Here is a 24,337-nt window from a genome sequence, read left to right as displayed (position 1 = left end):
GGATCCATACTGAGGAATGTGTTAGGCGATTTTGTCATTGTGTGAACATTATAGAGTATACTTGCACAAACGTAGATGGTATAGCCTCCTACACACATACCTATGTTCTATGGTACAACCTGTTGCTCCTAGGCTACAAGCCTGTACAGCATGTACTGTACAAAACAAGAAGAGATTAAATCAAGCACAAGAGAAGATGATGCAATTAAGATGAGGTAGCAAGATGAGGTGGACAGGAGTTATATGAGGCTGTTTCCATTGTAACATGGCAGAGTGTTTTACAGCAAACTTTTTTTAAAATATATTCTTATTGATTCCAGAGAGGAAGGAAGAGGGAGAGAGAGATAGAAACATCAATGATGAGAGAGAATCATTGACTGGCTACCTCCTGCACAGCCCCCACTGGTGATTGAACCCGAACCCAGGCCAATGCTCTAGCAACTGAGCCGGACTGGCTAGGGCCAGCAAACTTTTTTTTGATAAGTGAAAAAAAAGAGTACACTCTAAATAAAAGATTAAAAGTGTACTATAGTAAATACATAAACCAGCAACATTGTCTTTTATTATCATTATAAAATATTATGTACTATGTAATTATATGTTACACTTTTATACAACCTGCAGCACAGTAGATTTGTTTACACCAGTATCACCACAAGCAGGAGTAACACTGCATTACAGCAGCTCTGACATCACTAGCTGATAGCAATTTTTTAGCTCCATTATAATCTTAGTAGTGTCCCAGTGCACGGATTTGTGCACATTGAAAGAACATTAATTAGAAGAAATATTTTAATATCGCTGTTTGCCCTTTCTCTATAATAGAAGTGTCAACCAAATTTACGATTGACAATGACAGATCGAAACACACGTGTGCGATTGGCACCAGTGAGAGCTTTATATGTATTGCACATGCAACTTAGCCTTTTATATATCCTATCTAATAAAGAGAGACTATGCTAATTGACCCTCACGCTGTCGCAAAGATGGCACCCACAGTCAATAAGGAGGGAATATGCTAATTGACTGCCCGTCCTCAAAGATGGCAGCACCCACAGCCAATAAGGAGGGAATATGCTAAATGACTGCCATGCCCTCAAAGATGGTGGCGCTCACAGCCACAAGATGGCGGCACCCAGTCCCCTTAGCCCTGCCGGGGCAGCAGGTGCCCAGCCACTCCACATGCCTGCCTCCGGAGTCCTCCAGTCTCTTCAGCCCCCTAGCCACCCAGGGCCCGCCCGAGGTGCAGGCAGGCCTCAGATGGCAGCTGCCCAGCCGCCCAGGGCCGGCTGAGGCTTGTGCTGCCGGCAGTGGCAGCAGCAGAGGTGTGATGGGGCGTCACCTTCCCCTGATCGCCGGGTCACCTCCCACCCTGAGGGCTCCCAGACTATGAGAGGGGGCAGGCGGGGCTGAGGGACCCCCCCCCCCTCCAGTGCATGAATTTCCATGCACCGGGCCTCTAGTATAGAATAAACTTGCTTAATTAAATCTGCTTTCTCATGTAGCTAAACTTTTTCCAGCCCAGTGAAACACCCCAACTTCTCTTTCAGGTAATTGTCAGCAACACAGCAGTAAATATCAACACGAAGCAGATTATTATTGTAGATCACACTGGGAGAACAAAGAGTAAAATATTTAACTGCAGCAGTGTTTGACTCTATTCTGCACAGTGAGAAAACCTGAAGTCATTTTCAAGGTCCACCATTTCTTCTCAGTCGGGTCAAGTTTCTAAACTTTCTAAATCTCCATTTTCTGGCTAATGAAAAGAAAATAGGATTCCACTAAGTCTCCTATCTACCTACTCCAGGACTTCTGTGAGGATCAAATGAGATGAGGCATGGGAAAATGCTTCACAGACATTTGGTTACAGTGTGAAATGTTTGCACCTGGCTATAAAGTAAGTCATGTTCCTGGGCTGAAGAAACTGTAAGGAGGCTAGTCACTAGGGAGAGGGAGTCGGGCATTGATATGTGATGTCATTACCCAGTGCCCACAGTGACCATTTCTGGGCTGGGCTGGGCTGTGGGCCACATTTTGCAACATGGGGTCTCGGCAGCGTCGGCTGCGATTTGGTTGGCTGTTGCTCGGGTGCTGGTGGGGCCTGTGTCCTACTTGGGGGAAGCAGAGTGTTGTTTTGTGGGTGCCAGGTCCATGGTGCCATTTCTCTGTAAATGGCCAGTGCATGTCACAGTAGCTCCTGCATTGAGCGTCTGCCCCCTGGTGGTCAGTGCACATCATAGCGATCAGTTGGAGGACACTTAGCATATTAGCCTTTTATATATATAGACTAGAGGCCTGGTGCACAAAAATTCGTGCACTGGGGGGGGTCCCTCAGCCCGGCCTGCCCCCTCTCATAGTCCGGGAGCACTCAGGGTGATGGGGGAGGCAACTGGGCCAATCAGGGGAAGTCGCCACCCCCATCACCCCACTGCTGCTGCCACTGCTGGCCCTCGCAGCCACTGCGGCTTTATCCGGAAGGATGTCCAGTCTATCTGGTCTAATTTGCATATTACCCTTTGACCAGGAATCAAACCTGCAACCTTTTGGTGTCGGATGATGCTCCATCCAACTGAGCCACTCCCGATACCTCTCCTTTGGTCTGCCCCATTTACTTCTCCATTCTCATCTCTTGTACCCCTTCCCACCATATTGGGCACTCTAGCCATACCACATGTGGCCCTTGGAGATAAACATTTTAGCTTGATAATTTCATTCATTTTTTGCCCCTTAACTCTGTCTTCTGTGTGAGTAATGAGTATTTGTTCTTCAGTATCCATTCCATTAGTGTCTCCCTTGGGTAGTCTTCTTCAAACAATATCATCCTTCTTCTGTGCTCTCTACATTCTTTATTAGGACCCAGGCCACATTTATGTTCTCTTTGCATAGTTATTTTCCAGACTGATTTTGTCTGATCTCTTCTTGACAGAGGCTATCTAACCAGTGCCTAGAACATAGTAGATCAGTGGTTCACAATGTGGGGGCAATTTGATTTTTTAAGGGTGTCATTCGAGAATGAGTTATTATCAGTGAATTTTTTGCATGTCTTATGGTTCTAGGGGCCTCATGTACAGTATATAAATATATATTGTGACATATTTGTGCATTTCAGTTATCTATTATGTGTTTTGAAACTTTGCTATTTTTTTCATATCACTTCATATTATTTTCTTAACAATTTCTTAGTGATTTCTTCCTCAGTACTTCAACTGTCCTTTCGTTCTTTTATTTTTCTCTTTCATGGATGCCATGTTCTTTGAAAGTTTGTTTAGACCAAGTTAATGGCCTGTTAGGCTTCCTCCACGTGAATAGGAGTTCACTTTTTTAATAATAAGAATTATATGTCCCAGGGGAGGGGGAAGCATCAGGATTTTAGAGATGCTGTAGGTAGGACATGGCCAAAAAAAGGTTGGGAACCACTGTAGTAGACATTCTTGAAATTATTGTTTACTGGCCAGTAAAAAATTATATACCAAAAGGCCTGGAAACTTGTCATTAATTTGATGGTTAGGGCTATGTATTCTTTTACAAGTGTCAGCCCATGCTCTTTGGCTATTCACTTATGTGCTACTAGAAAAGAGAACCTGCCAAATAGGGGTGTTGTACACACTTTTGACTGTCTCAACAGCTGGTACCAAATGTTTAGAAATGACTATTTCCACCCCTCCACTCTGCCTCCATCTTAAAATTATGCTTGGAATGAATTCTTATCTCCTAAGGGCTCAAGCAAAATACTGTACTTTATCATTCATTTTCATTTTACCTTATAGCTTCGTGGAATTCTTAATAACTTTTTATTCACAGGTGTGGAATATCTTACATGACTTAATAAATTCTTCTAGTCTTATTCTCATTATGTACTACTCCCTTGCAGTGCACTTGTTATGTTAGTATACAGTGCATTGACAAGCATACCTACTCTAACACAGTTTAATGTTCTCACAACTTGGTGGTTAGACAATCACAACTTTGTCAAGTGTTCCCCCGGTATTTCCAATACCCACCTGACACCATACATAGCTACTGCAATGTTATTGACTATATTATTTTTTGAACCATTAGTAATATAATTCCAATAGATAATCTCCTTTGCTGTTTGCATATGAAACTGGGTACAAATACTTGTAAGAAATTAGCTATTACTCTGAAGTGACAGAGTAGATGAACTGAGTTAGGAGGGCAAAAGGGGTATCTCAGGAATTGACCCCAGATGACATTCTAATGCTAAATTATTTCCTTGAGTGAATCAAAATAAAAATTCTAGTAATTGTATGCTAGTTGTATGTCTTTTGACTTTATAAGCGTTTGATTTTTTTAATTGAATCTTTCCTAGAAAGGTCTTATTTAAAAATTTCCTAGACCATTTTTCTATTGCAAGTAATCTATTATACTCTAGTTATAATATACAAGGCTCAGCACCATAATATTGCATGACAAAGTTGTGTTGTAACCTTTTCTGAATTTTTAAATGTTAGAAGACATATTAATCACCAAATGTTGTGCACAGACAATAGAAATTATGGAGTGTGTTATTACTTAGAGATGTGGATAGCAGGTGAGGTGTTGAGAGTTAGAAGACAGAACTCTCCCTAGGGACTGGTTTCTTAGCTCCAGAGGCATTATCATGAGTTTTGGCACCGCCACTTTGATCTTGATTAGAGACCTGACTCCTTGGTCTCTTAGTTTATAAAACAATAATCCTGAAGGTTTCTTTCAATCCTGACCTTTCTGACTGGGAGATAAGATATTGACCATCCGTCTGTTTTCATATTTTAGGACCCAGATGAAGTGGTACCAGTTGGCCAGAGAAGAGCTTGGTGTTGGTGCATGTGCTTTGGACTAGCATTTATGCTTGCAGGTGTCATTCTAGGAGGGGCATACCTGTACAAATATTTTGCACTTCAAGTAAGTGGAAAAATACTAAGATCATTTTTGCCTTTTCTTCATGTGTGTTAGAAAATTAATCCTAACTTGCTCTAAGCCTGCACTTTAGTCTGTGGTCTTTAGCCAGAGTGGTGGTCCTATTTTAAAGCTGTGTTTGAGTCTCCTAAACCTGTTTGCCCAGCCTGTAGACGGTCTTTTAGACACACAGAGGAAAACACTGGAGTACCTCTCTCTGCCTCTTTCTCAGTCATTACTTTCTCTAGATAATTGTGTGACTTCAGCAATAATGTTGAAGTAACTTAAGATGGAAGTTATTTGAAACTTAAGTATTTAATAGTAATCCTAGTGGGTTAAGACAGATTTTTCTTCTGATTATAATTATTCCCCTCTGTTTTGTGGTACATTTTTCTGGGTGATAATTCAGTAGGTTTATTGGTTTTTTTCTTAAGTAATCTTGGGAAATGAGCTTTTATGACCACCTCAAATGTTTTAATATTAAAATTTAGAGAGAGTGTTGACAAATAGATTTTATTAGTCTGCCAGAGATGTATAAATTTCATGCTCATTTTCTATATTTTTCAAGATGATGGCATATCAATAGACATTAATGAAATACCATTCAACCTTGTTGAATACAATTTTTATAATAAATATATTTAATAAAGGAAAACTCATTTGCAGTTTTATTGTCCAAAGATACTTATTGTCTTAATATTTTGTTATATACTTCTAGTTTTTATTATATATGTGTACTTTTTACAGTCTTTATAATGATTTGCGGTAATATAATATTTTCCATTTAATTGTGATATATTTTAAGGAAAAATCAGACTGGAAATTTCAGAAAAATTATCCCTCTTTTGGCTTAATAGAAAAATTATTGAATCAGTGGATCATATTAAAGTTTTTAAAAGTATGCTCTTTTAGAAGAAACATTAATTTCTGAATATATTCTTTTATAAAAATAATGCCTACAAGTAGAAATAGGCCTGTGTGTTTCTTCAAACGTACTTGTCACCAGATAGATAATTGCCTTTATATTCTATTTCTGTGGACCACAAAAAGTAAAGGGAAAATCAGCTGCTTTTCTCCTTTTGAAACTTTTTTTTACAATACTTTAAAACCTGATCTTAAAGAATGTGTTAACTCTATAATTAAACTGTCTGACTTGTCATCTAAAAGTAAGAGTTTGCAAGCAAACTATTACTTGGATAGATGTGGCAGCTTAAGTAAAGCTTACATTTAAAAACCTGTCTCTTACTGAATTGCTGAAATAGTGTTTAAACCCTCTATAGCCAGATGACGTGTACTACTGTGGAATAAAGTACATCAAAGATGATGTCATCCTAAGTGAGCCTTCTGCAGATGCCCCAGCTGCTCGCTACCAGACAATTGAGGAAAATATTAAGATCTTTGAGGAAGACGAAGTTGAATTCATCAGTGTGCCTGTCCCAGAGTTTGCAGACAGTGATCCTGCCAACATTGTTCATGACTTTAACAAGGTGAGCCCGGTGTCCTGAACTGTGAAAAGAGTGCAAGTTCTTTAATTTATGCTCTTTGTAGTTTTCCGTATTTCCTGATTTATTCTAGTGAGAGTTTACTTAAAAAATTGAACTTGGGTTTCTTCTGTCCTACAGAATAAAAACTGTCAACATTTGATGGGCTCATTAATTATTTTTAAGTTCCCATTCTACATTTCCCCCAACTATTGAAAATTGTTAAGTATTGCAGAAAAGTTGAAGTGAAAATACAGTTAATATCCTAAATTCTCCACGTGGTTACAAAATTTTGTCATACTTCTATCAAATTTTATCATATGTTTCATTGTTATCCTATCTCTTCTCACTTGATTCTAGATACATAAAGCTGTTATCTCTTAAGAATTAGGACATTATCTGCATAATCACTAATTATCACATCTAAGAAAATTAACATAATGTAGTATTATTTAATATTTAGTTGATATTTAAATTCCCCCAATAATTTTTGTCCCAAGAATGTTTTGTTCTTTCAAACCAGGATTCAGAAGTTCTCATATTACCTGTAGATGTTAAATCAGTATATATTTGCCATTTTGAACATGTAGACATATCACTGAAATTGGCATTGCATTTTATCCCTGATAAAATACATCTCCTGAATATTTATAAGCCAGTTTGAAAAATTACTTACTTCTAGGTAATAAACCTTATCCAAAGCAAATAGTAAATAATAATAGCTAATAATTACTGAGCTCTTAAAATCTAAATGTTTACATGGTTTAGTTAACTCATTTTAACCCATCCTGTTGACAGTCTTTCTCAACCAGGGTTTCTCACCCGAACCACAAGAACACAGACAATCATTAAATTGACTGTTACCCAATTCTCTAAGGATATTAATTAACTAGGGGCCAGTGCATGAATTCGTGCACCTTGAAAGGAACTGTGGGCCGAGAGGCTGTGGTGGGCACTGGGGCGGATCTCGGCCCATCCTCCGCGCTCCCCGCCCGGCCCCTCCTACCATGGCCCCTGGTCCCCTGTCTGCCAGCAGCCCTGCTCCCACTGCCGCCGCTCCCACACGCTGATGGCGCCGGCCCCACTCGTACCCGCTGATGGTGCAGAGCAATTGGGGCCAGTGCCGGCAATGGGTGTGAGAGGTGGCTGCTGGCCCCAATCGCCCCTCAGGAGCAGGGGGAGGTGGAGAAGCCCTAGGGTCGATCGGTGCCGGTGCCGGCAGCGGGTGGGAGCGGCGGCCCCAGCACCGGCAGTAGGTACAAGTGGGGCCTGCACCCGTGCTGGTGCCGTGCCTGGCGGGACTCCAGTGCACCGGAGCCAAGAATTTTCAGTAACCACCAGAGGCTCGCCCTGATGACAGTGACCGGTGCCTCCCGCCTTGGTCTGGTGCCCCGTTCACCTGATCCACCATCCTGCCGCGGCCAACACCTGCCATGTTCCAAGCTCTGCCACCTGCTGCCGATGCTCGCCATGTTCCCTGGTGGTCAGCACATATCATAGCGACCAGTTGTTTGGTCGTTCCACTGTTCGGTCTATTTGCATATTAGCCTTTTATTATATAGGATAGGATACTATTCCAGATGCATAGGAGAGAAGTTCATTTTTATCTACAATTGATGAATGCCTTGGAGGGCATTAGGGCTTGTAAATAAGGGAACTGACTAAATCTCTTAATCAGATTATAGGTTATTTGCTCTTTGTTAATTTTAATAGCTTATTATAGAAACAAACCCCTGATAAGAATTTTATTTCCAACCTGGCCAGGTTGTTCTGTTGGTTAGAGTGTTGTCCTTATACTCCAAGGTTGCGGTTCAATCCTAAGTCAGGGCACATACAAGAATCAACCAATGAATGCATAACTAAGTGGAACAACAAATTGATGTTTCTCTCTGTTCTTTCCTCTCTCTCTCGCTCTAAAATCAATAAATAGATAAATAAAAAATTTTAAAAGAATTTTATTTAATAGCAATAATTTTTCTTCTCCCATTACTACTTCCATTCTTATCCCAGCAAAATCTTGACTTATTGAAGTACAAGTGATTTACATATTCTAAAGCCAACCCATTTTAATGGTATAAGTTATTCTTAAAAGTCCAGCTGTTGCCTGAGTTATAAATATTAATCTAACAAAAAATGTATCTTTTTCTTCCCAGAAACTCACGGCCTATTTAGATCTTAACCTGGATAAGTGCTATGTTATTCCTCTGAACACTTCCATTGTTATGCCACCCAGAAACCTACTGGAGTTACTTATTAACATAAAGGTATACAATTTTGAAATATTTCTTATTAATGCTGCTGCTATAGCATCTTGGAATTTCTTATTGAGAAACTAGACCTAAAGGAGCCCATTTTACTGGAAATACAGCTGTGAGAAACTCATGGTTTTTTTCTTGTTTATTTTTTCCTTCTAATTTTGAAATTAAATATGTAACCTTTAAAATTATACTTAAGTTTTCAAGGGCCAGAGAATAAATAGAAGGCTTTTAAGAAATAAAATCTGTATTACAACTACTCAGTTCTGATGCCATGGACAACATGTAAACAAGTGGGCATGACTGTTTTCAATAAAACTTTATAAAAACAGATGGTGGGCAGTAGTTTGCCAACCTCTGTTCCAACTATAATCTGTAAGAGTTTTGTTTATTTTCCTTGTCTGTTCAGTGTAAGCCTTGAGATAATTCTTGTAACTTATTTTTTTCCAAATGTAGGCTGGAACCTATTTGCCTCAGTCATACCTAATTCACGAACACATGGTTATCACTGACCGCATTGAAAACATTGACCACCTGGGTTTCTTTATTTATCGACTGTGCCATGACAAGGAAACTTATAAACTGCAACGCAGAGATACCATTAAAGGTAATAACTTTTTAAAGTGCTCGCAGAAAAGTTTTTTGTTTCACTTCATTGTATTAAGCTAGATTTAATATGTTTGCCATGAATGAGAAATTGAACTCTGTTCAATCACTATATAATATTTGTAGATTTCTGAAGAATCATCTTAACTCTAAATCCACTCTTTTTAGAGAGAGAGAATAGGTGAATGTGAAATCTCATTGCCTTCAGCTGTTGGAAGGTTTATTTCCATGTAGTCATCCAGGCCAGTGTTCCATCCTATTTGGTACAGCCACATGGCAAAGGGTGTCTAGAGAAGCTGTTCAGGTGTATGCTCAGGCATCTGGATTCTAAGCACATTGTTTTTCTTTTGGATCTTGAAGATAATCACAGTCAGGTTAATAGAAAGGAATTTGGCTGAAGAATTAAGATCATTGACACAACTAATATAGCTTTGCCAAATCATTGAACCTTTGTTTTCTCACCTAAAAAATAAGGATAACAGTACCTCCCCATTTCCTTACAAGATCATTATAAAAATAAAATGAAAGTACATGTGGCAGAGCTGTGGGAAAGCAAGAAGTGACATTCAAATACTAAGGTGTGATTTCTTTGGAACTGCAGCACCCAGTAAAAGTGCTTTCCTGGCTTTGGTTAGCATTTTTACTTACTTCACCTGATGAGTCAGTCACCTGAAATCTGCTGCTTGATTTCTTACATTTTTAATTATCTTAATGGTTCATAATTTTTTTAAAGGTCAGATTATGCATATAATCAGATTCTCTCTTTTAAGTCTGAAGTTTAAACAAATCATCACCACAGTCAAGATATATTTCTAAGTTACACATAAGGCATTATTATTGTTACTAAGATCTGTTAAGACATTTGGTTCAGAAAAGAGAGAAAATTATTTTCTTTAATGTTAAAAAATCAAGCTACAGAATAGAATATAGAGTAGAATATTTTCATATGTCTAAGTAACTATGTGGATTAATGTGAATATTTATGACTAAAGAACCAAAAATTTAACAACTTTTCCCTTCCAAACAGGTATTCAGAAACGTGAAGTCAGCAATTGTATCACAATTCGGCATTTTGAAAACAAATTTGCCGTGGAAACTTTAATTTGTTCTTGAACATTCAAAAAAAACATGGAGAAAAACTTAATCTCACAGCATAACCATACTCTTTGTATTTTGTGCAGTGATTATTTTTTAAAATCTTTCATGTAAGTAGCAAACAGGGCTTCACTATCTTTTCATCTCATTAATTCAATTAAAACCATTTCCTTTTAAAAATATTTTCTCCTTTCCAAGTGTGGTGTCTTTTATCTTTGAATTAGTAGTTGTATAAAGTCATAAATCATAATACACTTCACCATATATCTTAGGTAGAGAGATTTTATGTTTTATGCATTTTTAAGAGGAGTGACTATCTAAAGGATAGTCATATAAATGCATACATAAAAATGGACCATTGTGACTTATTTGTAGTTGTTAGTTGCCCTGCTACTTAGTTGTTAGAGCATTTAAGCACACCATTTAATTTTTCTCTAATTAAAATATGCAGTATTTTCAGTGTCATATTTAACTCCTTAGAGTATAATTTCCACCTCAGTGTTTTAATATCGTAGGCATCTGCTGTAATAATATTTTAGAAAATGTTTGGAATTTGAGAAATAACTTGTGTTACTAATTTGTATAACTCATATATGTGCAATGAAACATAAATATCACAAAATTATTTGACTAAAGGCCTGTGTGTTGTTTTTCCCATATAATAAAAACAAAAGCAATTTGGTTCTTTGTATCTTAAGACATATTCCATGTACAAGAAGAAACTATTTTTTAAAAAATCTAGTTCTCTATATGCAGTGAGTAAAATAGATTTTTTAAAATAAGCTTTTAAAATAACTATATACTTCATTAGTACTATTAAAGTAATACCTAAGACTGAACCTTGAAAGTTGCTGTTTAATACATTTTAAAATAATTCTTTTGTATTTAATGGAAGGGCTGTTACTAAATGTAAAATTTCCAAGTAGTGTAAAATACAGTGCTTTTCTGATACTGTCTCCTCACAAGTGGAATGCTTTGAATTATAGTGATGATTTTTAAATCTCTAAGGTTGCTTCCTATGTGAAATAATTCAGAATCTACCACCATTTAAAATACCTAAGAATAATTCTGTTGCAAATTTTCAAGACGAAAAAAATTATTTCTGAATTTAGGAAGTCAGAATTTTTAAAGCTTCTCAAACCCATAAAGGATTTGGCCTAGAAACCAATTCTAGTTCAAAAGGGTGTTATTTGCTTTTTGGCTCTTGGTTTCATTTCAGTAATGTAAGAGCTTTAGGCCAGCCAGTCAGTTATTCAGGGGTTGAGAATTTATTTTAGAAAAGAATGTTTTGATAAAATGAAAACTGCTTTTCCCTACCTTCCAGGCTCTAAAATTTCATGGTATTTTAGGAAGCTATGAACATTTAAGAGCACATTAATTCATTCTGAGCATCCTTTATATACTCAACACAAAGCATTAAGCTTTGAAGATACATCTCTGAAGAAGACTCTGCTGCCTCATTGGATACTCACGAACTAGTGAAAGGGACTGATGAATAACAAACTAATTACAATACAGCTGTGATCAGTACTCTAATGGGGAAGAACAGATCCAAGAGTTTAGGGAGCATTTAGGAGGGACAGTGAGATTTTTAGATTGTGAAGTGCATGGGACCAGGTCCATGCACTTAATGCATGCCATCTGAGGACTTTAGTAGATAATGGGCCCATTATTATAGGTTTGTATTTTGGAAGGAGCAATTTCGTTTCTCTTTCCTACTGATAATAGTAATGCTATATTAGGATAGACGAACTGCTATAACAATTGCACCATCTCAGCAGCTTCATAATATTCCAGTGTGGCAGGCTCCACGTTCCCAGGGATCCAGACTTCTCCACTTTGTGACAGTGCCAGCTTTAAATCTCCAAACTCGCCATGGAAGGAGATGAGCTAGAATAGTAGATTCTGAGGGGTTAATGGTCAGGCCTGGCAGGCATACATCACTTACCATTTCCATCGGCCAGTACTCAGCCAAACCATTCTCAGCCAATGGTAAGAGAGATGGGAAAGTGTAGTCATATGGGTGAGGAAGAAAATCCAAATGATTTGCTGAGCACAGCACTATCATTGCCACAAATGGACATTACAAACGAATTAATGAATGATAAAATTAACTAGAAAAGAAAAGATCACCCAGAAAAAATCACAGAAAGATTTTGAGTGTGTTTAGTAACCTATGTTATCCTATGTAATAAAAGCCTAATATGCTAAATGTCCGACTGTTCATTCAACCAGTTGCTATGACGCGCACTGACCACCAGGGGGCAGATGCTCCGACCGGTAGGTTAGTTTGCTGCTGGGATCCGGCCAATCGGGACTGGGTAAGATGGGCCAGACACGCCCTGGAGCCCTCCCGTAGTCCCTCCCTGGCCAGCCAACCTCCTGTGGTCCCCGCCCCGATTGTGCACCAGTGGAGTCCCTTGGCCTGGCTTGCGCCCTATCGCAATCCGGGACCCCTCGGGAGATGTCAGAGAGCTGGTTTCAGCCCAATCCCCACAGGCCAGGCCAAGGGACTCCACTAGTGCACAAATTCATGCACTGGGCCTCTAGTCCTATATAATAAAAGGCTAATATGCAAATTGACCGAACGACTGGTCGCTATGATGTACACTGACCACCAGGGGGCAGACACTCAACACAGGAGCTGCCCCCTGGTGGTCAGTGCGCTCCCACGGAGGGAGCATTGCTCAGCCAGAAGCCCCGAGCTGGGCTCACAGGCTGGCTGCTGAGTGCAGCAGCGGTGGCGGGAGTCTCTCCCGCCTCTGCGGCAGTGCTAAGGATGTCTGACGGATGGCTTCCTAACTGCAAGAGGGTGCAGGCCGGGCTGAAGGACCCCCTCTCTGGTGCACAAGTTTCATGCACAGGGCCTCTAGTATTACTGTAATAGCAACACGCTCTTGGTAGATTTGGAAAAGAAGACAAGGAAAAAAGAAGTGTATTTCCTACCATCAGCTCACTTGTTTTTTGAGGTTTGTCATTATTTTGGTATATATACACTTGATTTTTTCTATATGTTGTCTTTACATTTAAAGTGGGTTTCTTATAGACAACATGTAGTTAGGTTGTGTTTTGAGTCACTCTGACAATCTGTCTTAATTGGTGCATTTAGAACATTGACATTGAAAGTAATTATTGATATAGTTGGATTCTTGCCTACCATATTACCGTTTTCTATTTATTGCCCTTATTTTTTATTCCTATTTTTGTCTTTCGCTCTTTTTCTGCCATTTGTGGTTTTAATCAAGCATTTTATATGATTCTATTTTTTCTCTTTTCTTAGTATATCAATTATACTTTAAGAAAAAAACTTTTTGTACCCTGGCCTGGTGGTTGGAACATCATCCCATACACCAAAAGGTTGTGGGTTTGATTCCCCATCAGGGCACATACCTGAGTTGCTGGTTCAATCCCCAGTTAGGGCACGGTCAGGAGGCAGTTGATTGATGTTTCCCACATCGATGTTTCTCTTTCCCTTTCTCGCTCTCTGAAATCAATAAAAACATATCCTCTGGTGAGGATTCAAATAAACTATTTTTTTTAGTGGTTTTCCTAGAGTTCACAATATATATCACAATATATATCCAAGTCCACTTTCAATTTACACTAACCACTTCATGGGTAGTGTGAGTACTTATAACAAAATAATCCTAATTACTTCTGTCCCTTGTATCATTGCTATCACTCAATACACACATATACAAGCTTATGGTGTATACACAAAGTATATACATAATTTAATACATTGTTGCTCTTCATGTTTTATCTGGGAAAGTGTAAGTGTTTCTCTTTTGCTTTTATTTTTTTAATTGTTTAAAGTATTACATATGTCTCCTTTCCCCCTTTGCTTTTGAAGGATAATTTTGCAGGATACAGAAAATTAGGTTGGTGAGTTTTTAAATTAACACTTCAGATTTCAGTCCACTCTCTTCTTGCTTGCATGGTTTTGGAGAAGTTGAATGTAATTCTTATTTTTTCTTTCCTGTATAGCAGGGGTGGGGGAACTTTTTTTCTGCCAAGGGCCATTTGGATATTTATAACATCATTCACAGGCCATACAATATTATCAACTACATTTAATTGACTCATTCCTAATACCTTGGCGGGGCCAGACCAAATGATTTCATGGGCCTTATATGGCCCTTGGGCCAGGCATTCCCCGCCACTGCTCTATAGATAAGGTGGGTTTTTTTTCCTCTGCCTTCTTTTAGGATTTATAATTTAATTTTTATTTTCTTTCTAATTTGAAAGCTTCTGCTCCTGCGAGTCTCTGCTTCAATAAGGGGTGACTCCCTGTACTCTGGCTGTCTCTCTCAGCCATTTGCCCCCCCCCCCCCCCCCCCCGGTCTGCCCTTCTCTTATGGATCCAAGAAGAGTTGTTGATTTTTCAGTTGGTTCAACTTTTCACTTGTTAAGGCAGAGTGGCAACTTCTAATCTCCTTATGTTTGAAACCAGTATATCTCTCTTAAAACATCACGTATCTTCTATTAAGTCAAATAGGGTTTTTATTCCTTATATATTCATTTCTCTTTACACACATGTACATACACATAAAAATAGGTCCTGATCTCATACTTCCAGTAGAGTTACAGGGCAAATTTTAGTTCAGTCAGACATCAGAATTTATATTACCATGACATTATGTAGCTCAAAGCTAAGGGTACTGTGGTACTCCATTTTTAGGCTAATTACCTTTTTTCATAATCTTTTAATAAATTTAATCATAAAAATTTAAATCTCTTAGATTGAGTACTTATTCATCAATTTTTTTCTTTCCCAATACTGAAACATACCAATTCTCTTTTTGTAGACCTCCCTTAGAGCTCAGTACTGCTTCACTCTGAACGGAAAGCTTTTGTAGCTTGTTGTCCAGTGTGTCATTTTGACCACAGGTGTTTTCATGTGTGTGTGTGTTGGGGGGGGGGGGGGGGTTGTATACTTTTTTTTTTTTTTTAATTGAGGGAGAAAGGGAGAAGAGAGAGGAACATCAGGGTGAGAGAGAAACATCCATCAATCTGTTGCCTCCCAAATACACTGACCAGGGATCAAACCCTAGGTATGTGCCCTGACCAGGAATCGAACCTGCAACCTTCTGATGCACTGCTCAACGCTCCAGCCACTGAGCCACACCCGCCAGGGTATACATTTTCAGTTGGCTTCTTAAGAAAGTGTTTTTTTGCCCTAACCAGTTTGGCTCAGTGGATAGAGCATCGGCCTGAGGACTCAAGGGTCCCAGGTTTCGATTCCGGTCAAGGGCATGTACCTTGGTTGCGGGCACATCCCCAGTAGGGGGTGTGCAGGAGGCAGCTGATCGATGTTTCTCTCTCATCGATGTTTCTAACTCTATCCCTCTTCCTTCCTCTCTGTGAAAAATCAATAAAATACATTTTTTTAAAAAGAAAGTGTTTTCTTGGTATTTAGATGACAATTCAGACTTCCAGTCTGAATATGGGAAATTTCTAGACTGAATATGTATAAGACCCATTTTTTCATTCTAGAATTTTTTGAGATGGTTACGCCTGTATTCTCATACTTCATAATGATGTTCCTCATCAGTCTTCATTTTACAGTTTGTGAAATGTTCTTATTTCCTCAATAATTTCTTCCATTCATTCTTTCAGGAGTTTCTATTAGTCTATTGGACCTCCTAGATTGATTCTCTATGCATCTTTAACTATTTTCATGTCTATTTTACTGGTCTTTATGGGAGATTTCTTTGATTCCATTCATCAGAGCTCTTTCTCTTCAGTTCTCTGTTTTGCATATTGGTGTTCGTTTTGTTGTTACTAACCCCTGTTAATATCCACAGGTTTTTTTTTCTGGAGTCCTTAAATTACTGGAAACAGGTTTTTGATTCTGCCTTTTGACATTTTCAGCTAGAATTTTATCCTCCTACCCCAACTACCAGCCTGCCATTTGGATTACTTTTCTACCTACCTGGCTAGCATGGACATCTTTCCCCAGCACCCTTGAATTATTAAGCTTTAATGTATATTGATTTTTTCCAGGTTTTAGTATAATCTTATAAAACACTTATTCAAAACATTTACAATCATTGATTTGACCGATGATTGGTCTACTGTGCTACCCATGATTTTACTTCATTTCCATCACTATTTAGACAATTTCTGTTATTAAGAGTCAGTCGAATAGAGGTGCCCCTCTCACCCAAGCTTTGTCCGTCAGATATCTCCCAGGAATTTTGGAACTTCAACTGAGATTCTGGAGTATACCCTTGGAACTCATGTGCCATGCTTAAGAGTACAGTCTTGGTGTGGCCATGGGCTTGGAGAAACCAGAGACTCCAGAGGATAAGGATGGAAAGATAAGAATCAGGCAGGCAGAGAAGACTGCTCAGTTTCCTGGTGGGTTGTGGAAACTCAGCTATACTCCCCTGTTCTTGAGTTCCATAAGGCATCAAACCAGGAATGTGTATGTATCTTGTGTATGTATGTACTTACCTAAGAGAACTATCATCCAAGTCCTTTCCAGCAACATTCTATCCCTGTCAGAAGATTAAAATCTTGGCACAAGTTGTTAGGATTCTGATCATGGCATGAGTGAGAATCTTTGTCTCAAAAAGGGGCAGAAAATAAAATAATGGATGTGAAAGTGCTTTGTGCGGCTCTGCACAGTTGTGGTCAATTAATGCTTTTTGTGAACTCACTGCTCTCTTTTAGCAAGAAACACTGATCTTAATATTTAATGCAAATTTTTTTCTGCTTTTTCTGTTTTTTAGAGTCTTCACATCCATATTAGTAAGTGGGATGCAAACAAACAAAACCCATTAAATAAAACAACAAAAACCTCCACACTGTTCTAAATGGTATTTATCTCATAGCAGAAGTGAGACTACAGAAGACAAAGAAACTCAAAGGCAGTTTAATAATGTAAATTAAAAGGTCCCAATTCCACATTGGAATGCCGTTATGAGTTAATGCTGGCTGAATCTGTAAGATTCTGCTATAAGTGCACATTTAATAGTTCACTAGATACCCCCTCTTCTGCCTAGTGGAGTATTGCCCATAATTAAACAAATCCTACTCAGTGTTGGACACCAATCCTTCCATGTTTAACTCTTTGAGACTTCGTTTTCTGGATAAGGACTTCATGTGTATCTGCTTATAAAAAGGACAGCCCCTCCTCTCCACAAAACTATAGAGCTCTCAGTTTGCTGAATGTTTCTTCCAAAGTCAATGCATCCATCTTTTTCTCTGGGTCTTTCTCAATGTGTAACATGAGGAAGAAGTATGTTTAGTCTCAACTCTCTTAGTATTGATCATTGTCAGACTTTGATCTGAGAAAATATGAATCAAAAGGTTTTTTGAAGTATTTTCTGTGGATTCTACTCTTAATTCTTCCAACCTATTGCAGATTACTCACGAGAAGCAAAATGGGTGGGAGAGGGCCCTTGAGTGCTCAATGTCCAAGTCATTCTAAATGACCTAAGATAAGACAATCCTAGCTGTCCCCTGCTCACATTTTTAAATAATTTGATGGCATTTCTATGTTCATATTTTAAACATATTTACATTTTTATAAAAGTCAAATAGTTGATAAAAAATGAATGGCTTCCCTCTTTCTACCATTCTCTTCAGTCCCGTTCTCCAAGGTAGACCGCTGTTAACAGTTCAATGTAATTTTTAGATGGCTTAGTTCTTGACCTAGTGAATAAAAAGATAAATGCCTTTCTCTGGTCGAGTGATAGGATTATGTTTGGGAAGACAGAACCAGAAACACTCTTCACAGTCACTACTCTACCTCCCAACATCTTTCTGATGTTGAGCAATCATGGCTTAACCCGTTTTACAATATCTACTCCACCCCTACAGTCCTGCACACTTGCAGTCAATAATCTTTTCAAAACATGAATTCGATGTTTTCTTTATCACATCTCCTATTAAAACATTTTCAGGGCTTCTCCTGGCTCTTAGGATAAAGACTAAACTACTAAACTACTTAAGACTAAACCACCCTGCCAACCTCATCTTAATCACTTTTCTCTTTGCATCCTGCCACACTTGCTATTTTACAGTTTTATGGTAAATCCGGTTCTCCCTCCATCCATTCTCCATTATGCCCTTTTAGATAGCTTCTAGTCAACATTCAGAACTTAGTTCAGATTTCCCTTCCTCAAGGGAAACCTTTCCTGAAGCATTAGGAAAGGTTCTCTTGTTTCACAGTTTTATAGCATTTCCCCTTTGTAGTACTGAATATAATTAAAGTTTTATATTTTATCATTGTTGCTTGTTTGATCAATTTATTTCCCCCACTAGATTCCTCGGTATCCTTAATAGAGTACCCAGCACCTAGTTGGAGCTCATAATTGACTGAATCATTCCTCCCTGTAACATCTTGTCTCTATTCTGGATAATATAACATTTCCTAACCAGTTGTCTGGATGTCTCTTCCAAAATCTATGCTACCTTTCTCCTAAAATTTATTCACTCTGAATCTGAGTAAATTGCCTTAAATAGAAATCTGATTATGTCTTCCTTTTACAAAATTCTATGATGGCATTCTGTTGCACTTAGGAAAAAAAATCTGAATTCCTTCCAAGCTCTAACATTCTTCTCTCAGTAGACTTTCAATACTTTCCTGTTTTTATCCTACCCTCTTCTTTGTGTTTTGGCCTTCATATAAGCTGGTGGCCCTCCTGAAACAGTTTTCTTTCTCCCCTTCCCCCATCTGCACAAAAAACGCATATAGTTAACTCTTACTCATCCTTCAGATTAAAAGTTTCCTCATAGAGGACATCATAACTCTATTATCTGTCTCCCTGAAACCTTCCACTAGACTAGTGATTTTCAACAGGTGTGCTGCAATATTTTTTGAAACATGAGATAACTAGTCAGGGGCAGTGACCTCTTTTCTCTTAAACTGTCAAATTAAAAAAAAAATGACAAGTCAATACATCAATAACCATCCTGTGTGAATGAATCAAAATTATACCTATTTTTTTGTCAGGCAAAAATATTTTTTGGTGTGCTGCAGAATTTTATAATTAGTTTATGTTTGCCATGAGATGAAAATGTTGAAAATTGCTGCACTAGACTGTTAGTAACGCTTACCACTGTATCCTTTCCACTTGGCATATAATAGATCTTAACATTGAATGAATAACTCCTTGGTCAACTGTAGATAGAAAAGAAAAAGTTCAATATAAACTTCATTAAAACCAAAGTATTTTTTAGCAGAAAATCTTCAGCATTTGAATAGACAATTCAATGAATATTTGTTGAATGAACTACATTTTGTGGATCAACTCATTCAGCTGGTGAGGATTTTACTTGGAGACTATTTCATCCTGGCAGACAATGGTGTAGATGTAGCACCATTCTAAATAAAATGTTCTATGGGGGCAATATTAAAGATTTTTTAATATCACAGAAGTGAATGACTGATATATCTCATGTCTTCTGGCATGCTTTACAGAGTGGAAGTTGGACTAGTAGGTTGCTCTTTCACATTCAAAAGGGTAACAACATTCTTTTAAGGCTGAGTGATTAACATAGGCATGGTAGTAAGTTTTAAAATGTAGGGTGAATATTTCGGTTGTCACAAGAATTTGTATTTAGTGGATGGGGCCAAGGATGCTAAATGCCTCAAAAGTAGGAAGTCCTGCACACACAAAAATGTGTTGCTCTGTTGTAATTTGTCATTTATACCCCTGCTGGGAAGCGTGGAAGGAGACTCAGATCTGAGTTTCCATAATGCCAGGGATCAAGGTATCCATTAACCACCCTCCCTTTCACCCCACAACTAAGTAGAGCCAGGCATGGTTTTCCATTTGGGCATGAATATGGCAGTTTTTTAGAGCATTTCTCATAACAAAACCATTAGTTAAATACACGTTTCGCAGCTAAACCCCACATATCTAGTTTTAATCAGCTCCAGAGAACATTACACTTTAGTAAACCCCTCATTATCTGATATCCAACTCCTGTCACAAACCCAGCTGAAATGTCCAAGAAAGGTGAGCCTGTGAAATGTGAGAATTCTCTATTCCTCTAGCTAGTTGACACTCTAGAAAGCTCCTTGAATGCCTTCATTTAGCTCCCCACAGAAATGCCTTCATAGAACCATGACTCTTAGCTTTTGTTGAGGAGTGATAGAAATAAAAATGAGCCTTCAATCTTTATAAAAGTTGGAAGTTTCTTTTTGTAGAGAATAAAAATGTTCCTTCAACTTTTATGAAAGTGCTAGTGAAAATGTTACCTAATATCTAGTGTTTCTTATCGAAATATTCTTAAATTTAGTGTTAAAATACTTTCTCTCCTAATATATACTGATATTAGATAATAGAACTAAATAATTTGTTTCCCTTTTGCCTTGGTTGCCAGGAAATTTGGATCTAAACTTCGTGCTCAATTAGATTAATTACTTTTAGCAGAGATTTTTCTGTATATTATTCTTTCAGTAGTGGCTCATGTTTTGTGTATTTAAGGTAGAATTTAGTTGCAATAAAATGCACATAAATATTCAATTCAATGAATTTTGACAATTGTATACATCCACGTTAACAATCATTGGAACATTTTCATCGCCCCAGAACATTTTCTTGGGTCCCTTTCCAATCAACACCTCCTCCCTCTATTGCAACTACTTTTTGGTTTCTATGACCGTATATTAGTTTGTGGCTGTTCTTGAACTGTGTTTGAATGGAATCATACAGTGTGTAATATTTTAGTCTGGCTTTTTTCTCTCAATATTTCTGCCATTCTTCCGTGTTGTTGCATGAATTCCTTTCTTTGCAATTGCTGAGCAATATATCACTTTTTAAATATATCACAATTTGTTTATCATTTCTCCTGCATGTGGATATTTTGGTTGTTTCTAATATTTGGCTACTATGCATAAAGTTGCTATGAACATTCATGTACAATGTTTTGTGGACAGCTCATTAAAAAAATCTTTGTTTAATGATTTAACTGTGATTAGATTTATAATCATAACTTAAACAATAAAAACAACTTACACATTTTAATTTCCCATTGTTTTAGAATTGAAGACCAAGCTAGATATATAACTTATCCCTTCAAATAAACTTCTGCGGTTTGGATGCCTTCTCATTTAAATTCTCCATAAGGTATACGTGGCTGTCTTCTCAAATCCCCATTTTTCTTGTCCAGCAGGCAGATCAGATTTAACATATTCAAAGCCAATCTTGATTTTCTCTTCAAACCTAAGCCTCCCATGGTTTCTTTAACTCTCTCTCTCTCCCTCTCTCTTTTTTTTCCCCAGTTTCTCAGGCTGAAATTGTGAAGTTATCCTTGATTCCTCTTTTTCATAAACCTCACATCAAATTCATCAGCAAATCTGGTGCACTGTACCTTCAAAATACAGATTATCAGGAATTCAGCTACTTCTCTCTCTGTTGCTAACATTCTAATCCAAGGTGTTATCATCTCTTGCTTGGATTAGTCCAATAACCTAACTGGTCTTTCTGCTTCTGTATTGGCCCCCAGAACCTATTCTAAACAGAGCAGATAGAGTGATCATTTCTAAATCTCAGTGACATCATGTCACTCCTCTGCTCAAATCTCAATATTTTTATTCAGAATAAAAACCAAAGTTCTTACGATGGACTGATTACAAGGCCATAAGTGATCTCATGTTACATCAACTCCTACCAATTGGAGACTTTGTATTTTTTTAAAAATATATTTTCATTGATTTCAGAGAGGAAGGAAGAGGGAAAGAGGGAGAGAAAAACATCAATGATGAGAGAGAATCATTGATTGGCTGCCTCCTGCATGCCACCCACTGGGGATCGAGCCCGCAACCCAGGTATGCGCCCTTGACCAGAATCGAACCCGGGACCCTTCAGTCCGCAGACTGATGCTCTATCCACTGAGCCAAACCAGCTAGGGCTTAAGTTGATATTTTGTATGTTACAAATAGCCAGAAAATGGAAGGTCCCTTCTGTGAGTCATACCTTACCCAGAAGCCATGGCCTTCCTGAAATCATTGTTTAAAATCCCAGATCTCTTGGCAATGACTTTGAAACACCATTTTCAATATTATTAACCCACATAGCCATTCCTAGATGTACAGACTGTGTGGTCTCATGGTGTGTGATAAGAACAGAGGACCAGGCAGAGAGTACAGCAAGGAGAGAGCAGAAACAGAAGAGACACATTTGCCCACCAACCACTACCTTTTTGTTTTTTAAAGATCATATGCATCTTTGACTTTTCATTATGGAAATTTTCTAACATAAACACAAAAGTAGAAACATTAGTGGCTCTCTTGAGACCATCACTCAGTTTTATCAATTAGCAATATTTCGTCTTTCTCATTTCATCTATTCCCTCCTATTCTATTAGTTTTATTTGTGCTGAAGAATTTTAAGGCAATTCTCAAGTATTATATTATAATTGTAATTAATTATTAATAACAGAAAAGGAGCAAAGGGAAGGCCAGACATTATAGGAATGTTTCCTTCAAAACAGTGGGGGAGGGAACCACATAGAAAAGGTAGACACATGCCCAGAAAAGTTGGGTTGACATACAGAAGAAATTTATTTGCCTGTCAATCTCACACGGGGACAGAGATGGTTGGTCAGAATGGGCGTGGCCACTGCAAGGGCTTGAAGATTTGGAATATATAATCCCCTGACCAAAGGAGTTTGATCTCTTGTAATTTCGGGACTCTTGGGACTCTTGGTGCTCAGGATGTGCTCTCTTGGTTCTCTTGCATTCACCTATATGGCGGATCAGGCCTAAACTGGCAGTCGGACATCCCTCTCACAATCCAGGACTGTTGGCTCCCAACCGCTTGCCTGCCTGCCTTCCTGATCACCCCCTAACCACTCCACTGCCAGCCTGATCAACGCCTAACTGCTCCCCTACCAGCCCGATTGCCCCCAACTGCCCTCCCCTGCCAGCCCAATCGCCCCTAACTGCCCTCCCCTGCTGGCCCGGTCACCCCTAACTGCCCTCCCCTGCCTGGTCGCCCCCAACTGCCCTCCCCTGCCGGCCTAGTTGCCCTTAACTGTCCTCCCCTGCCAGCCCAGTCACCCTTAAATGCCCTCCCCTGCCAACCTGGTCGCCCCTAACTGCCCTCCCCTGCCAACCTGGTTGCCCTTAACTGCCTTCCCCTGCCAACCTGGTTGCCCTTAACTGCCCTCCCCTGCCAACCTGGTTGCCCTTAACTGCCCTCCCCTGCAGGTCTGGTCCGCCCCAACTGCCCTCCCCTGCAGGCCTGGTTGCCCCCAACTGCCCTCCCCTACCGGTCTGGTCACCCCCAACTACCCTCCCCTGCCAGCCATTTTGTGGCGGCCATCTTTGACCATATGGGGGCAGCCAACTTGTGCAACGGCATGAGGGTCAATTTGTATATTACCTCTTTATTATATAGGATTTGTTTGAATTGAGATTCAAGCAAGGTCCACACTTTGCATTTGGTTGCTATAGCCCTTAAGTCCATAATAATCTATAATTTCCTCTCCATCTCCACTCCATTACATTTATGGTTTAAAAAGTTGGGTCATGGGTCCTATTGAATTTCCCAAATTTTGGATTTTTCTGATTGAGATTCCAGGGTGTCATATTAAATGTGCCCATATCTCCTATATTTTATTTTGTAAACTGATAGATCTGGAGGAAGGATTTAATTCAGGTGATTTATTTAGGCAAGAATACTGCAGTGGCTGTGCTATAATCTTTTATTGAATCACATCAATAGGAAGTGATAGTCAACTGATTAATGGATTCAGGTAGGTTTGTATAATTTTATTTAAAATTCTTAATTATGAATATAATATGTTCATTGTGGGAAAATTAGAAAATATAGATTGAAATAAGAAGGAAATGTATTGTCACAATCCAAAGATGACTACTATTTACATTTGGTATCTGCCTTTCTAGTTGTTTTTTTCCTGTTTTGGTTCATTAATCTTGAAACTTTTTCTTTCTCTCCCTTATTGGACTATACTTCCTTTTTAAATATAATCCAAATAAGTCCTTTTTGAGGTGCAAATATTTTGGGGTGCCTTTTTGAT

General features: G+C 38.6%; 1 protein-coding gene and 1 long non-coding RNA gene across 2 annotated transcripts in view; one reads left to right on the top strand and one right to left on the bottom strand.

The window, feature by feature from the left end:
- ITM2B (integral membrane protein 2B) overlaps nt 1-10,515 on the top strand; it is a 28,548-nt gene extending 18,033 nt beyond the window's left edge. The window contains exons 2-6 of the mRNA XM_008145565.3: nt 4,774-4,902; nt 6,177-6,383; nt 8,531-8,641; nt 9,089-9,239; nt 10,266-10,515. Coding sequence (XP_008143787.1) covers nt 4,774-4,902; nt 6,177-6,383; nt 8,531-8,641; nt 9,089-9,239; nt 10,266-10,351 — 684 coding nt within the window. The 3' untranslated portion in view covers nt 10,352-10,515. The remainder of the gene's footprint in view (nt 1-4,773; nt 4,903-6,176; nt 6,384-8,530; nt 8,642-9,088; nt 9,240-10,265) is intronic.
- Nucleotides 10,516-13,738: 3,223 nt separating this feature from the next.
- Nucleotides 13,739-24,337, bottom strand: part of LOC129149940 (uncharacterized) — a 35,547-nt gene continuing 24,948 nt past the window's right edge. Inside the window, exon 4 of the long non-coding RNA XR_008556731.1 lies at nt 13,739-13,817. This is a non-coding gene — a long non-coding RNA (uncharacterized LOC129149940). The remainder of the gene's footprint in view (nt 13,818-24,337) is intronic.

The sequence above is a fragment of the Eptesicus fuscus genome, chromosome 8 (genome assembly GCF_027574615.1).
Source record: "Eptesicus fuscus isolate TK198812 chromosome 8, DD_ASM_mEF_20220401, whole genome shotgun sequence".
NCBI classification, from domain to species: Eukaryota; Metazoa; Chordata; class Mammalia; order Chiroptera; family Vespertilionidae; genus Eptesicus; species Eptesicus fuscus.
The sequence above is the reverse complement of the archived record's forward strand: the minus strand, read 5'-3'. Positions and strand labels throughout refer to the sequence as shown.